This window comes from Anoplopoma fimbria, chromosome 14 (genome assembly GCF_027596085.1).
Source record: "Anoplopoma fimbria isolate UVic2021 breed Golden Eagle Sablefish chromosome 14, Afim_UVic_2022, whole genome shotgun sequence".
Taxonomy (NCBI): domain Eukaryota; kingdom Metazoa; phylum Chordata; class Actinopteri; order Perciformes; family Anoplopomatidae; genus Anoplopoma; species Anoplopoma fimbria.
Window position 1 is genome coordinate 5,384,085 of NC_072462.1, and position 16,349 is coordinate 5,400,433.

Below are 16,349 nucleotides of genomic sequence, written 5' to 3' on the forward strand. Positions count from 1 at the left end.
AAAAAAAAAAAAAAAAGCTCCGTCTGTCTCTGGAATATAAACTGTGAATTAATGTCAATCATCAAGCAATCTACCAGAAAGATTTTTTATTCTTTTCATTTATTTTTTTCAGAAGGCACAATCTCATTACTGGTAGATCTAACTCCCAGCTGGACAGTTATCCGTGTAATGGAGGTCACAGCGGAGGCCCACACTGTATTACAGCTTTGAATTGTGGTACTAAAAAAACGCGTGTTGGTGTGTGAGATGGAGAGAAAAGAGAACAAGAGAGGAGAGAGAGCGCTTCCATATGTGTGGGTACACAGAGACTCTGATGTGTTAACACTGATCTGTGAGGACAGGGCTGGACTTTTGACCTCTGAGATGTAGGTATTTACACAGCGCACAGATGATGGGGCGATAAAGAGGTGCTGCTCCGTCTCCTTGGAGCGACTCCGTGGACACGAGGGAGTAAAAGAGAATCATTTCAACAACCACTAGTGCAGAAACAGTCAACAGTCGCTTAACTTTCTGCTAACATTGTGCCCCTCTCTGAGGTCGCCTGTGGAGTGATAACATCACAGCAGCCTAAATTTAGACCAGAGTTCAGAATAAACAGCCCGATATGGGATATGGAACAAATCCGGAAAAGTTTGTGAGTCGTAGTCGCACATTAAACAGCGTAAAAGATCAGATATTGGGAGCATCAAGCAACACTACAGCGGATTTGAGCTGGATTTTTTTTTTTTTTTTTTTCACAAGCACAAGGATTCTATATTCGACCCCGTTCCAGTGATATCCAGCGAGAGGGGCTCTGCTTCATGTTTAGCTTGGCACACTCATGCCTTTTGTCCTCAGAGTGTTATGGGAAGGCAGAGGAGAGGGGCTGGCGGTGGCGGTGGAGGAGGAAGAGGAGGAGGAGGAGGAGGATGACGAGAAGAGAGGGGCTGCAGGAGGAGGAAGTTTGTGTTTGTGCAGAGGTCGACGCGGCAGCAACATTCCTCCGAAGGCCGTCTGAGGTCGTACCAACGTCAATAACATCCACAAGCAGACGCACAGATATGAAACAAACACCCTGTGCAGGCTTGGTGTCAGTTGATAATGTTACAAAATGACATATATGATGGCTGTATGAGATATTTTCCCCCTGAAAATACATATTGCACATCAGGAACAGGGTCACATTATTGGCAAAGTTGTAGTTATGTGTATCAATTATGCATGATTTTTGAGAGATTATTCAAGGGCTGTGGATGCATTTCTCACTATATTTATTCTCATTCCTCACTTTGTGTTGCATATTGTGGTATTAGATCCAGAACCTGGAATTCCAACCAAAATATGAACTGGACTGTTTCAAATTATTATTGAAACACAAGAATTACAATGATTTAACAAATCCCTCTTATAGAAACACAGTATCATGACAGCACACTCTTCATTTTCCAACCTTGATTGTTTGCATACTCGCATGCATGTGAAAATATCTATACTCACATGCTGTATGTCGACAAGCTGTTTTCAGGATGAGGGTTTGCATTGATATTCTATAGTTCTACTACTATTTACCCCCCAAAATACTTCCCAGGCTTTGGCTCTCGTAATCTGAGTTGATATATGTGGATTTAGGTGGATTATCCTGCACCTGTCCTCCTGTTATCGGAGTCTTTTGGGTGCTCAGAAGCACCGCGGCATCTGGCCCATCTCCCTGATTCACCAGGATGAGAGGGAAAAAGGGGGCAGGCAAGGACACAGACTCCAGAGATGAGACTTAAATCAGAATGTAATCCTGGGTTAAACACTGAGATGATGAGGAGAGATCTGGCGGTCTCACTTCACTGCTTCATTGCTATATCAACTGTCTCTGGATCCTATAAAACAGACCTGACAAAGTAGATGGAAAGTACTTTTCCTCTGTTTTATCTTTGCTATTTTCTACGGTTTTATCTCTTATATTCTCCTGCCCCCTTAGCCTGATGTATATGCTGAAAATGAAAGCAAAAAATGATCAAAGAATGAGGTTCCCTATGCTGATTAGCAAAGCATTTTATTTTTACTAAAACAAGACCTTAATCTCAGAGAGGATGCTCGGACATAAACTGCAAAAAAAAAAAAAAAAAGATCAAAATGGCTAATCTGTTTTTAAAGAAAACAGGAAACGGGATTCCATTGGCCATGAAGTTAAGTTCTGAACTTGGCACAACTTAAATTCTAAATCTCTTTTTTATACACAAATCAGATTAACACTTTGAGACACAAATCATTAATTCCAGCCTCCCAGTGTATACAAATGTGACTTAGGCATCGCACACTGAGTCATTGTGATTGTCTGTGTTGTCGTGGTTGTGTTTCACATCTAGCAGCCTTATGTCTGTCCTCAGTTCCCATCAGCACGCACACACACACACACACACACACACACACACACACACACACACACACACACACACACACACACACACACACACACACACACACACACACACACACACACACACACACACACACACACACACACACACACACAAAAAACGGAAGATCGTGCTGCATCATAAACAGCCTGACAGAAACTAAGCATGACGCAGTAGCACAGATCAAAAGTGTTTCTTGATAATGACCCACTGAGAATATGATTACGTGCAATAACCGTCAGTGGTAATGCATTATTGAGTTGTTATTGAGGAGTTCAAACTCTTTTCTTGCAGGCTGCTGGCTGTAACTCTTTCTTTACTGTTGTGTTATTTCAGGGTTCCACGCAGTTGTTACTTCGCTTCTTGTTACCGCATGCTGCGCTGTGCATGTTTGGTGCTCTCACCGGAACAGTCACGGAGCTGTCAGATCCTTTCATGTGTACTCAGAAATGTTGTAAAACCTCCCTTTTTCATGTCTAAAGCTTACCTCTGTGGGCGTATTGTGCTGGACTTATTATACCATTACAGTTGGACCCCATTTGTATTATTGTTCTGTAATTGTCTTCCTTTCACCATTAAACTTCCTCTGCTGAAGTTCCTTTCAGTATGTCCTTCCCTTTCCTGTAATTCTTTCCTTTCTTTGTTGTGTTTAGTTCTTCTCTGCGTTAACAGAATGCAACCATTGTTGATGCGGACCCATTGAGAGACTGTATGCGATACTGAGCTATACCAAGAATTAGACTTGTCCTGAAATGTAGTGCTGCTCGCCTCGTCCTCTTACATTTCATTTTGATCATTCGTTAATGTAAGAAATGTCAACCAGCACAGATTGCACTTTTAAAACGAATAGTTTGGGAAATTACGCTTACAACTCTTATGTTCCCCCGCTCAATGCAAAGCTGGAGCCAGGAGTCGGTTAGCTTAGCTTAGCTTAGCATAAAGACGTAGCCTGGCTCTGTTTGAATGTAACACAAAGTGTCGTTGTCATTGTAAGGTGGGCCAGGCAACTAGAGGAGACCCCTAAAAATAAGGTTTTCAACAAGAAGCTCTAAGAGTGGCCTCTCGAAACTTTTTGCCAGTTCCAATTCATACAGACATTTTGAATTTTGCTTGACAAGTTAATTATTTACTGAGTTAAATTCTTGTGGAGGCAGACCATTGAAATAGCTAAATTAAATGACAAAAATGGCCCCGGAAAAAATCACATTAAAACAAAACGGGTTGGACTCCACCAGAAACTGACTGACTATATATTTGCAAACAAAGTGTAAGAAAAGGAAAGAATATAATGTATATGAAGGCCTTCAAAAGTATAGTACATGAAGCGTCTCTGTGTGAATGTTTACGTGTCTGTAACACCGTTTCCAGTTGGTGTAGTCAGATTTTAAGTGATAATACTGGTCAGAAAGAATAGAAGGAGATCAATGGAAAGAAAACAAGAATGGTGAGTTATTTCTGCCAGAAAGGAAACCAGTTGGTTTGGATGATACATCTAGGGGTGAAAAAAACACAACCCCTGATGGTAGCCTATCTGGTACCATCCAAAACAATATAATGGCAAGCAATAACGGCTCCACTCAGCCAAGTAAGAAATCTGAGGCAAGAAAGAAAGAGACAGACACTTAACTTTGATCCACTTTTTCAGAGACCTAATTTTCCCCCCAAAGTGTCTCTCTCTCTTGAGATACGAAAGTTTAGTTTAGTTTAGTTTAGTTTAGAGCCCAGAATACTTTTCTGTGGGTTCTATAAGTCCTTTACCATTTCAAGATGTAATGTTTTACACAAAGACTGCGGATAAAACGAGACTAGATTCTAAATTCTGTTGTGAAAAATTTCCATTCGCAGGACAATTCAGAACAAAGACTTTGATTGCTTCAAGAGTTTCGAAACACGGCAGCATAACAAGTCAGAACAGACAATGTGCTCTCTGTCTCTCTGCCCGTTCTCTCTTTGAGATAAGCAGTCATTTTGTATGTAAATGTGATCAACCTCTGCGGGAGAAGGGGAAACGGATCCAGAGTGATATGGAGAGTTAAACCGAACTGATATATACGTTTTCCATTCACAGATAAAGATTTGCTGAGGTGCGCACACACACGCACACACACACACACACACACACACACACACACACACACACACACACACACACACACACACACACACACACACACACACACACACACACACACACACACACACACACATATGCTGAGAAAACAATAACACATGAGCTCATGCAGCTGCCACCTGATCTGTCCCAGTGACAGTGTAAATACACCAAGAGGGGCAACAGTAACTTCCTCTAGATAACTCAACATAGCTGTTCCAAGGCTGTGGTGTGAACAAAAACACCCTCTTTATACAGCACTGCTGGGCTTCTCCAATGAGACTCATTTCAGCGATATCTCATCATCTGTAGCTCCAGGCACTTAGAAGTGTTTACTTGAGAGAAAAGTCTTTTGAGAAAACACACCACATATATTGAGAGGCGGACAGTTCGAATACGATTTTCAAATCATGTTTATCTAATTCGATAAATACATAAATATTGCAATAGTGGTATAGTGGATTTATGGAAATACGACCCACCAGATGGAAATAGCTGTTCTTTATTATTAGCTTTTTTCGTAGTCTACTGAAACATATAACTGGCAAAGCAAAGTACTTGGCTTTCTATAGTAACCTGATTTGAAACCTGGTTTTCATGATCGAGGAAGGGGGTTAAAGGATTTGGATTTATCCTGGATAAAGGACATTTCTTGGCCAAATGTAACCGGGTTTCAAATTGGATTTTTGTTTTCATGTGCATGACAAAGACCTGCAACTGCCACTTAAGTGCAGCAGAAACAATCTGGAAACACTACTCCAACACTATGGTAGTGGGCACTTATGGTAGCTCTGTTTTGGTAAGAGATGATATCTGATATCTGATACCGATATCAGATATTGGTCCAATACTGACTCAAATACCTCGATCAATATAAGAGACAATGGGCCAGTGACGATCTGGTATTGGATACCATTATTTTAATAAATATCACATACCAGGATGATCACAGTCACTCTAATATACGGTTTAATCAAACACTGGTAATGGATTGGTAAAGGGGATACGCCGATGCCCAAATCCGAGGTTTCACCATCAGTATGGGAACATAAAAAGACAGATCTGTGAATCCCAAGTATTGGTCTCCACTAACTCATAAAATAACTACTGTCGCTAATTATTCCAGTATATTCACTAGCTAGTTTCTGACTTTGAACACAGATGTCCACTGCTGGAAAAGGACTGATGAGAGCTTTGGGACTGAACCAAATAAGACACGTTTGGGCTGAAGCTGTAAAAAAACCCAAAACATGGTGTTGAAAGATGCTATTGAAGCTCTCTTTCACATACAAGTGGTCATTTGATACACTGTTATACAAAAACATTTTTAAGACTTGTAAAGGTAAGGGGGGTAGGATTTCGTGGCATTCAGCGGTGAAGTTGCAGACTGCGACCAACGGAAGTGTGTGCAAAGCTTGTCGGAGAAATACAGTGCTTTCTGTAATGTTTGGCTTTGACTGTTCTGGGCTACTGTAGTAACATGGCGGTGCAACCTAGTGGACTCCATGAAGAGGCATGCTCAGTATGGAGACATAAATGGCCCATTCTAAGCTAGCGAAAAGACAACAATTCTAATTTCCGCTGATTATACACTAAAGAAAACAACTTATCATTTCATTCCCTTTCTGCCAATAGAACCCCCTTAATGCTACACACTGGACCTTTAAGACAGCGAAACAGAAGAGGAATATGACTCACTTGTTGCATTAAGTATTACTTTTATATGAAAAATATAATACTGCCTATGTGGCGAATCCAAAGACATAAGCTGGAACTTTCTTTGTTGCTTCCATAATCATTATTATTATATGATCAGGTCAATTCACAGTCTGATGAATCCTGCCAACTGATCCACATTAAAGTCTCTAGAATTCACTGATGCACAACCGCACGCAGCTACAAGTTTAGGGACGTACAAAGCACAACCGAGACTTCTTTCAACTATTCCGACCACAAGACTCAAAGCGTGCATTGCTCTTGAAAGTGGTCTTTTTTTTCTTCATCTGGGAACAACCTCCACTCACCCTGTCTGCGTGTCACTGCGTTCGTGTGTGGTGTGTAAAAGGTTTTGTGAGGGGAGCTCGCACTTAGCCACAAAGATCAAGGCGGAGTGTGTTGGCGTGTGGGTCTTTACACATAACCTCAAATGCACGTGTGTGTGTGTGTGTGTGTGTGTGTGTGTGTGTGTGTGTGTGTGTGTGTGTGTGTGTGTGTGTGTGTTTTTTTTTTTTTTTTTTTGCGAACTGAATTACATAGAGGGGAGACTTGAAAGCAACTCTTTCATCAGATAAAGAAGCAAACAAATCAGGCACCTGCAAACTCTGTGTGTCTCTTTCTCGTGATCATGGCGGCCTTTGTCTGTCTTTGACTATAGAAGACAAACTATACTTACATAATAAAAGTCATCTAAAAGACAAAAAAAACAAACAAAAAAATGAGCAAGGTTCAGTTTCAGCGAAACTGAGCCTGATGTGTTCCGGCCTTTGCTGTTTGTCTCGAGAAAGTTTGCATCATATCCACAGAAATAGAGCAACAGATGAGCAAGTCTTTTTACTTAATATCTCGGTTGGCAAGTTACAATAATTCACTTGGAATAAAAATCAATCAGCGGGAGATTTCAGAGATATTTCTGTTCTGCGCAGCTTGAGCTAAGCCTTGAGGCTAGACTTATCACTTTAACCTTGCAGTTCAAACGCTGCCTCCAGCAGCGACTATAAGAGTACTGAGAGGCAACAAAAAAAGGCAGCAAAGTGAAGGAACCGAGTGCTGGAGAACATGGGACGACAGAAAAAAAAAAAGAAGAAGTTATTCAGTGCAGAAAAACTAACTTACTGCCTTGAAATGTGTTTTTTGACACTCAAATTTTCACAGTCAAACCGCCCTGAACAGAGTGTTGACACTTTGCTGTGAGCTGTCAAGTGTTGGTGGTGCAATTTTGAGAGAAGCAGCACCTTGTGAATAGTGACGGCAAACTGTCATCTCACTGTGTTTCTCATAAACACACACGCATGAGAAGAAAAAACACATTGGCAAGAGCAGATGGGTTGCCATGGGTTTAAAAAAGTAATGTCACTGTAAATGTAACTCTAACATGAACAATATGTCAGGGAAAAAAAAGTGTTGCTTGCACAGTACATCCTACATATTCAAAGAGAAATACCACCACAAATATGCAAATGCTGATCAGAAACACAAACACTGTCAAATTAAGTAAGTGAGCCGCAGTATCTGTCTCTGCTGAGCTTTATCAGCTGGTGTTTTGCAGGAACACAGTTACTACACTGAGTCTTGTGGTTTCTACGAGATTAAAAACTGCTGCATGGTGAACTTTTTAGCAGTGGTAGTAGTATTTATTACCCCTGCTGGCAGGCGGCCTGGTGCGGCTGCGGGACCGGCTTCGCTGACGCTGCAGTCGGGACTTGCCCAGGAATCTGTAGTAGTACGAGGGTCTCCCAGACCCCTTCCTAGTGACCCCAGCCATGGTGCTATAGTTTCCAACCTGAAGCCCGCCGACAACAATATCTATTTCAGCAGCACTCTAAACAAGTCCTCTCTCCAATCTGGTATCTAGTGCTGATAAACTCCAGGCAACGTTCTCCAGGTCGGCAACTCTGTTTATCTCAAACTTCACTTAGGAGTCCCCTCTTGCAGACGATCACAGCTACTCAAGTTAAAGTCCTCCTGGATTGTGCAGTGATCAAATCCACTCCATCGTGAAAACGTTTCCCATTGCAGAAAAGAGAGAAGATTAAACCATCAAACACCCACAAAGTCCTCGTGGATTGTGCGGTGATCAGATCCACTCCATCGTGAAACCCTCTCCCATTGGAGAAAGAGAGAAGATTAAAACATCAAACATCCGCCTCTGTTTTAAGACCAGTGTCCTGTCCCGCAAGCTCAGACTTAAAGCTCCACCTTTGAACACTCCCCCTCAAAGTTTCCCACAGTGGGACCCCAGAGGCATGATGTCCGGAATACTTGTGTGAGTGTGTATCCTGAATGACAGGAAAGCTGTTCCTGTTCCCAGTGCACCAAAGGAATTTTATAGACAAGTCAGAAAGCCAGTACCTTTTTTTTTTTTTTTTTTTTTTTTTTTTTTTTTTTCATAAAGCAATGAAAGGATTCTCTTGAAACATACTTATGTACATCCAAAACCATTTATCTTAAACTCCCGTGACTGTGTATGTAACAGACGGAGAAGGAGAGTGTGCTTTGTGTTTGAGAACAACAGGAGAAAAAAGTTTGGGGGTTGTATAGAAAACATGCAAAGATAAAGGTTTCCAGTGGAATGGAGTCAACAAGAGAGATATCAGATCGCAGGAGGTTGCACTTCTCTCCGACAAGCGCACTGATCTGGTACAGACTCACAGATAAGACAGCATCTGGTGCAGTTAACATGACTGACATAAAACATAAAAACCCTCCCATTGGAAATGAGTCCTGATCCAGTGACAGGCTCAGTCATGCTCCTGGTTTTACAACTTAACCACTGTAATTTGCTTCCCCCTGGGCAAGAAAAAGGCATGACAGGGAGTGGCGGCGTATCAGGAGCAGATGTAAATAGACTGTTGAAGAGCCTCGAACAGCCAATCACAGTGTGCTCTGAGGGAGAGGGTCAGGCAGATGGACTGTAGTCCACAGCTAGACACAAACACATGCATAATTGCAATTGTGTGTCCACACTGAGGCTGTGTGAATTTAGCACTTTCCCCATTCTGCTTACATAAAAAAAATCCAGGGGCATAACTGTCTTTAAAATTTTATATTAAAGCTGCATAACCATGAGCAAACCATTTTTGATTCCTCCTGTTTGGTTTTTTCCTTGTAATAGTGTGAATTTCGATACAGTTGTAACATGTGAGGACAAAGTTTCTCGGTATATGTTAAAAACTCTCTTTGTGGAACAGTGGAACTACTCTGAAATAAGTGCAGAGCCCCCGACATGTTTCTTATTTTTCTTTCAACTTAAAGTGATTTTTTTTTGTCCAGTGTCAAAACTTTGAACTATGTTTTCATGAATGAATGTTGAGCAGATATTTAGAAAATGTGATGAAATGTTCCTTCTGAATCCATCAATGTCCCTACTCTCGGTTTTCTACCAGGGACCCTCCAGAACCTTATTGCCCCAGTATAGACAACAACTAAAACACTGTTTCATGACAGACATGAATAGAATAATAAAATGACTAAATCCATCCACTAATCAAGAACATTATATTTGTCTTAAAGCTCTGCAAAACTTATGATATCTTCTGCACATCATCATATAGCCATAATGATTAAACACATAAAAGATCAGCGCAAACAGGGACTCAAAACAGGAAAGAAAATTCAAGACAAAAGTCACAGAAGTGCAGTACTACGACTGAGAAGTCACTTTTGAGGAAGCTCAGAAATATATATAGAAATATATATATATATATATATATATATATATATATATATATATATAAAGAACGGCCACAAAGACATCACCGAATGACGCACGAACAAAAGCAGTTAAGACTAAGCATGGTCACAAACAGCCTGGGATAAAAAGAAACAAACTTCAACCTCTTTGTAATCAACAAAATAATAAATTAATTAAACCCTTCCTCTCCTGCTCCCTCATACTCTCCCTCTGCATTGCCTTTCCTTCCCTCCATGGCTGCTCAGTTGTTCACAATGATGCCTCTTGTTGCTAGTCAGACCATAATGCTTCACGCTGTGTTGGGAGTTTTTGTCATTACCTCCAGCCCATAAACTCACAATGACAGAATGCCGCAGCGTATGTACGTCTCTGTATGTCTCTAACATAAGGCTTAACTGTTCCCCCGGTCCCACGGAGAGTATTTAACTGGACCATTAGCAGGTAGACGTCACCCCAGAGCGGGACGGAGCCTCGTGCCCGGTAGCAGAGGGAATGTAAAGGCCTTCAGGCTCATGAAAACACCCTGAAGACACTGTTAACATGTTCTCTCTGTCTCGTGGAGAAACGAGTGACATACATAAAAAGGTTTTTAAGACCTAGCCTGTAACGTTGTATAAATACACACAAACATGGGTTACAACTAAACCAGTAGTGGCTGGTGTGAGGGGGGATGGGACTACTTTTTTTTATTATAAATCGGATTGATTTTTCTTGCCTGTGTGATGGTTCCCGTGGGAATAGCTACCTACAATGAGCTCCTGTAAGACAGGCCAGGAGCCTATAGACAGGCAGACCAGTGAATCAGGGTCACACAGAGTTAGTGTGCTGCTGCTGGTCTCCTATGGGGCTAATAACAAGTCATGAAAAAAAAAGGTAAAGTAAACTACAGGCTATGGTTTTAATGTGAATGCCAGTTGTGGACTCTTGCAGTATGGGATAGGAAGACCCAAACGAGCAATGATCATTGATTCAATTATTCCCGAAATCGAAGAATTGGCTACATTAGAGGAAGCCAAATACTCCACAGATGAAAAATAAGATGGAAAAAGAAGACATTCTAACAGTTCTGTTGTAACTGTTATTCATATGCTTGTTGCTGGGCGATTCAACAAGAAGTTCTGTAATATTCTAAGGCCAAAACCAACATTCAGTTGATCAACTAAAAGATGTTTCCTCTGCTGCCAAAGCCTAATAAACACATTGTTGCACTAGAACATCTCCAGGGTACAGTTCCCTCACCACAATGAACGGGAACATTACAGTTTATGGAGTCGATCCCACAAACACTGTTTCGCTGCCATTAATAATCATTCAAGTACCAAATGTGTATTAATCCACTGCTAAAAATAGTCCCCAGCAAAGTACCATTTAGTTCTGTTTGGTTAGCGTTTGCTAAAAAGCTACAGTGCCAAGCTAATTAAAGGCATGATTTGGCTTTTTTTTTTTAACATTAAATTATAGGTCTGTAACCCAAACCGATGGGCTTGGGCCTGTGTGTCAAAGACAGCATTAAGACGTAATGACACATTGTTGGTTTTGGTCTTTTTGAAGACAATGACCAAAATGTTGACCATCTGCAGCCTAATCTTCCATGTCTTACATGGTGGCGTGCATTTCTATTTCAACGGGGTGTAATAAAGATGCTGATCTGCAAGTTTCTTTACACACTTTAATGGGCATCACTTCAAAAAAAAAACCAGGCATTTCCACAAGGTATTTAATACCCCTCTTTCCATCCAGTCAGCATAATGAATTGTTACTTCGTGAGAGCAGAATGGAAAAGGTTTGGAAACAACAAGTCTTGCAGGAGGCACTGATGACTTAAATGGAAATATATTGAGATGAATGCATTTAGTTTACTGCTGTGATCAGCGGGAGCCTCTAAGTGTGCTGAGCACAGAACCATAGAGCGAGAGCCAGAGCATCTGAGAGTGGTGTTTGCAAGTGAATTTATGCTGAGCCTCAGCATGACGTGACATCTTGTTCTTCCATACGACCAAAACACTCAAGGGCTCAACGACAAAGGTGTATTGGAGCGTGTGTGGCTAAATGACTCACTCAAACACAATAGGATTCTTCAGAAATTGCAGGAAAGGCTACGTCTGCTGTCGAACCTCAAGAGACCAGAAAGAAACGTGGGAGTTGCGAATAGAACTACCCATTACATCAAGAATAAAAAAGGTCAAAGAAAACATGTATTACCTGTTGAAGAGACAAATGGAGGGATGAGAATCCACATGGAAGCAAACAAGAAAGACAAAGGAGAAGTGCAAGTGTGTCATTGAAAGAGTTCAATGTGTTCATCTTTAGTCAGGCAAAAATAAAACCAGTTTTAGATCGTAGTTTAGTTACAATGACATCCATCGTTTGAATGGTAGCATATTTTCATAAAGAGCTGTATCGCAAGAAACAATCTCCTATAGATGTCCTATACATTTATATTTCTTTAACGCATGCTCAGCTTTGCCCTAGTTTCACACACAACCCCCTAACCAAACCCTCAACTTCAATTACACACATATGAACACTCAAATTAAAACACAATGCACACTGGTGACTCAGATATATTGCTGTGAAGTGAAATGTCCCCAAACCAAGACAGATCCTGAACTTTTTAAGCTCTAAAACATTACTTAGAAAAGCTGGTGTCGTATCCAGCCGAGGGGAAAATGAAACTAATTTGACTTTGGTAGCAAGAAAAAAAAAAAATAAATGAGAGATGTATCGATTCTCAGCACAGCTCACTCTATTGTCTCAAAATGGATAGTCTCACACTGAGAGTGACACACACACACTGGCTATTACATCTAAAATATAGCCCGCCATTAGAACAAAAACACCTCAGAATGAGTCACGGAGCAGACCAGCAGGTGATAAGAAACCATCAAGATTCAAGGATTGAGAGTCCGGACAAACCTTGTTAGTCTTGAAATGACAACACATATATTGGTATGGATTACAAGCATCGGGTAAGAGTAAATTGATGGATTCTGCTGCGTAAATCTCCTTGGGCTGATAATAGTTTACCCTCTAAAAGACAACTTGACTTTATTACATAAAATAAAGTCACTGCTGTGTTGGTGTAAACAGCAGCTAACTTATAGATGTCATGTGACCTCTCTCTCTCTCTCTCTCTCTCTCTCTCGTCCTGATAAGGCAAAACTAAGGTGGTGTTGCTGTTGAACTGTGTTGCATTACATAGAGAGGTGTTTCTATAATCTAGCCTACCCTCATTGGTTTTGATGGATTTGGACAAAATAATAGAAACACCTGTCAGTATATCATAACACAATTAAAAAAAAAAACACACAAACTGCAACCTCCAATATGACCGTACCGTTATATCAACACAACTCTCTGAATAAGTTTCAACAAAAACCGAACATTATAACTTTAATGGAGGTAGGATTTACTGTAGGGCTGCAGCTTACACTTGTTTCATTTAAATTATTCTTTAGTCTATAAATGTCAGGAAATATTTGTAACCTTCACAATTTCCTAAAGTCCATGGCAATGTCATTAAAGTGCTCGTTTTGTCTAATAAACCAAAGTCCATCCATAGATATTCAATGTTCTATTAAATAAGGCAACACAAAATGACAAGCTGATTAAAGACTTTAACTTTTGACTAAGAGATTAATCTACTGTTTCAGCTCATATAAATATAGATTGTGCAAACTATTCATAATAGACTAATAACACAAGAGCATACTTTACATTTACATGGTCATATATATTTATATAGAGGAAAAGAGAGAGAGAGAGATATATAAATATATATACACACAAACAAATTTATGTGTTATGTGTGATCCACAGCACATCAAAACTGTATTGCTACTGACCCCTTGTGGACAACATGGTAACGTACAACTGATGGTCCGTTTAATGTATGACACTGCAAACTGTGCTGTTGCTAGATGGCTTTCATATATGAAATACACTGCAGGATTAGCTGTGGATCATCCCACGACAGAGACAGTATTTACTGCAACATGGTTCACCACATTGTAGTAAAAAATGTAATTCCCTTATGAAATAAAGAAGACTCTGACTGCACTGAACAAGACTCACATTCATTTTCTGGTTGTGGTTGGCTTTAGTTTACACAGCAACGCAGTAACGACATCTTAATAGTACTGTCCAATCGAGGCTGAATGAATCCACAGAAATTTGGCGGAGAGAGGACAAACAGATGGACAGAGAAATCAACCAACCCTCTCTAATAACAGATAATAGAGGGGGGCTTGTCTGTTCCCGAGCAAATGTTGTCGTCACAAAGAAAGCGGAGTGTCGGAGTTGATTAAAGGGATGTCCAAAAGAAGATCAAAGCCCATCTAAAACCTCTGGTTATCTGAGCTGACCTTTAATGAACACACAGTGACACGGAATTCGGAACATCCCTGAATGTGTTCGCCTTCTTTTCAAGGAAGGCCACGACTCCCATATCTAGAGAGCCAGTCATTAAAGAATTTCTCTCTGAACTCAAACTTTCTCCACACTAACTTAATACTGCATGGTGCCATGGTGACAGACTGGTGCCATCTATCCATGCTGTCTTTTTCTTCGTCCTCTCATTCAGGCTTTTCCCGATCCCTCGTGGCCCCGGAGTAAAGGCCAAATTGCAGAATGTACTATCCCAAGCAGAACTCATTATACAAGACAAGAGAGACGGACAGAGAACAGAGGAGTCTGTGTGACACTGTTGGCCAGAGACACACAGACGTGCAATATGGAGTGGGCTGAGCTTAGCAATGATTAAAGAAATAAAGAGCATAAATAAATAGTGAGGGAGAGAGGGAGATGAGAGAGGTCTCGCTAATTAAGAAACCCCTTGAGATGAGAACAGACGGACCAAATGTGCCACAAAGGCACACACACAGTTTTACACATTCATGCACCATCATGCTCAGTCACAAGCAACTAGTATACACATTCTGTATATCATAATAGAGGGGGAAATATTATATATTCTTATTTTCAGATGATTATTCACCAAAGAAAGCATACTTGTTAATATGATATTACATTTCTACCAATAGATCCCCCTAAATGCTACACACTGGCTCTTTAAAACAAAACAAAAAAAGCCCTAAAATAATGGAAATAAATAGCATGAGCATGAGTGTTATGTAATATTTAAAAATATAATATGCTACCACCTCTAAGTTTAGTATCAATTATCCCTTACTGTGCTTATTTGCAGTCTGGCAGTGCAGATTTGAGCTTAGCCAGTGGTCTCTCCTGTGCCTGTGGACCTCTGGTCTTATCTCCCTCCTCCACTGGTGGGCTTCAGATCTCATATACCCCCATGGACCCAAAACACAATAGTACAGCTCACACCAGAGAGAGAATCATAAGAGCTTGAGGTCGCTAATACCATTTCCGTTCATCGTCTTACACAGCATCCAACAATGCAAACAACATCTAACCTGAAATTCTCGACCAATGCTCATAGTAAGAGTGTGTAAAAGCATTTTATTGAATTCTGTGTCACTGCAATGAGCAAGAAATGGCTACTTTATGACTGAAAGTGCTCCGATTTACTTAAAATGAATTTGCTTAATAAGTTTAAAGACGAACGTGTACATGGAAATAGAAATAAATATATACACAAAAAATGAACTAGGGCTGCAGGAAATTATTTTGATACTTTCAACATGTCAGTAATTCTTTGTCTTGAGTAATTGAATTATCAACTTCGGGTGAGAAAGTTGAGGAAAATGCACCCTCAGAGTTTTGAGTAACATCTTCAAATCTTCTTTTGTATGATCATCAGTCATCAACACACTTAAAAAAAGCTGGAACCAAAGAATGTTTACCATTTATCGTGCTTGATTAATGACTTGATTATCACAACAGCTGGCAGTTTATTAGCTGTTAACGTGCCTTCAGCGGTAATCCTACCTTAATACTTTTACCCTGTCTCTCTGTCTCTCACACTGAGCGACAGTGCACACACACACACAGCGAGGCCATGTGCAGCGCTCGTCACGGAGACAATGTCAGGATTACAGGGAGAATAGCCCACATTTAAGAGAATGCTTACATAGGGAAATCAATCGGCTGTAGATCAAACAAATAAACGCCCGGCTTGCAAACACAATGGAACCAGCAAAACAACACCCACACACACACACGCACACGGGAATGGATTATTGACTGCATGGTTAGACACACCAGCCCACATCTGGATACTCATCTCTACTTTAGACGAATAAATTGAGGCTTCATCGATCCTACCTGCAGACAAAAACACTAATACAATGAAAGTTCTCCCTCCGGTTTGTGCTGTCCATCTCCTTTCAGTGATCCTGTTTTTCCTTAATCTACGTGCCAACTCCCCTTAAACAGGCCCTATTATACTATTTTCCGGATACATATTTTTATCTCAAGTTGCAGTTACAAAATGTTTACATGTGTTAATGCTCATAATCCT

General features: G+C 40.5%; 1 protein-coding gene across 4 annotated transcripts in view; it reads right to left on the minus strand.

Annotated features, from left to right (window-relative positions):
• The window catches only part of dab2ipb (DAB2 interacting protein b), a 109,578-nt gene that overhangs the window by 79,703 nt on the left and 13,526 nt on the right, over nt 1-16,349 (minus strand). For 2 of the 4 annotated variants that reach the window (XM_054612195.1, XM_054612194.1), the window contains exon 1: nt 7,858-8,328. The exons of 1 other annotated variant lie outside the window; for it this stretch is intronic. In XM_054612195.1, coding sequence (XP_054468170.1) covers nt 7,858-7,981 — 124 coding nt within the window. In that variant the 5' untranslated portion in view covers nt 7,982-8,328. Of the gene's footprint in view, nt 1-7,857; nt 8,329-16,349 lie in introns of those variants that run through there. One more of the 4 variants, XM_054612198.1, reaches the window with a different exon arrangement.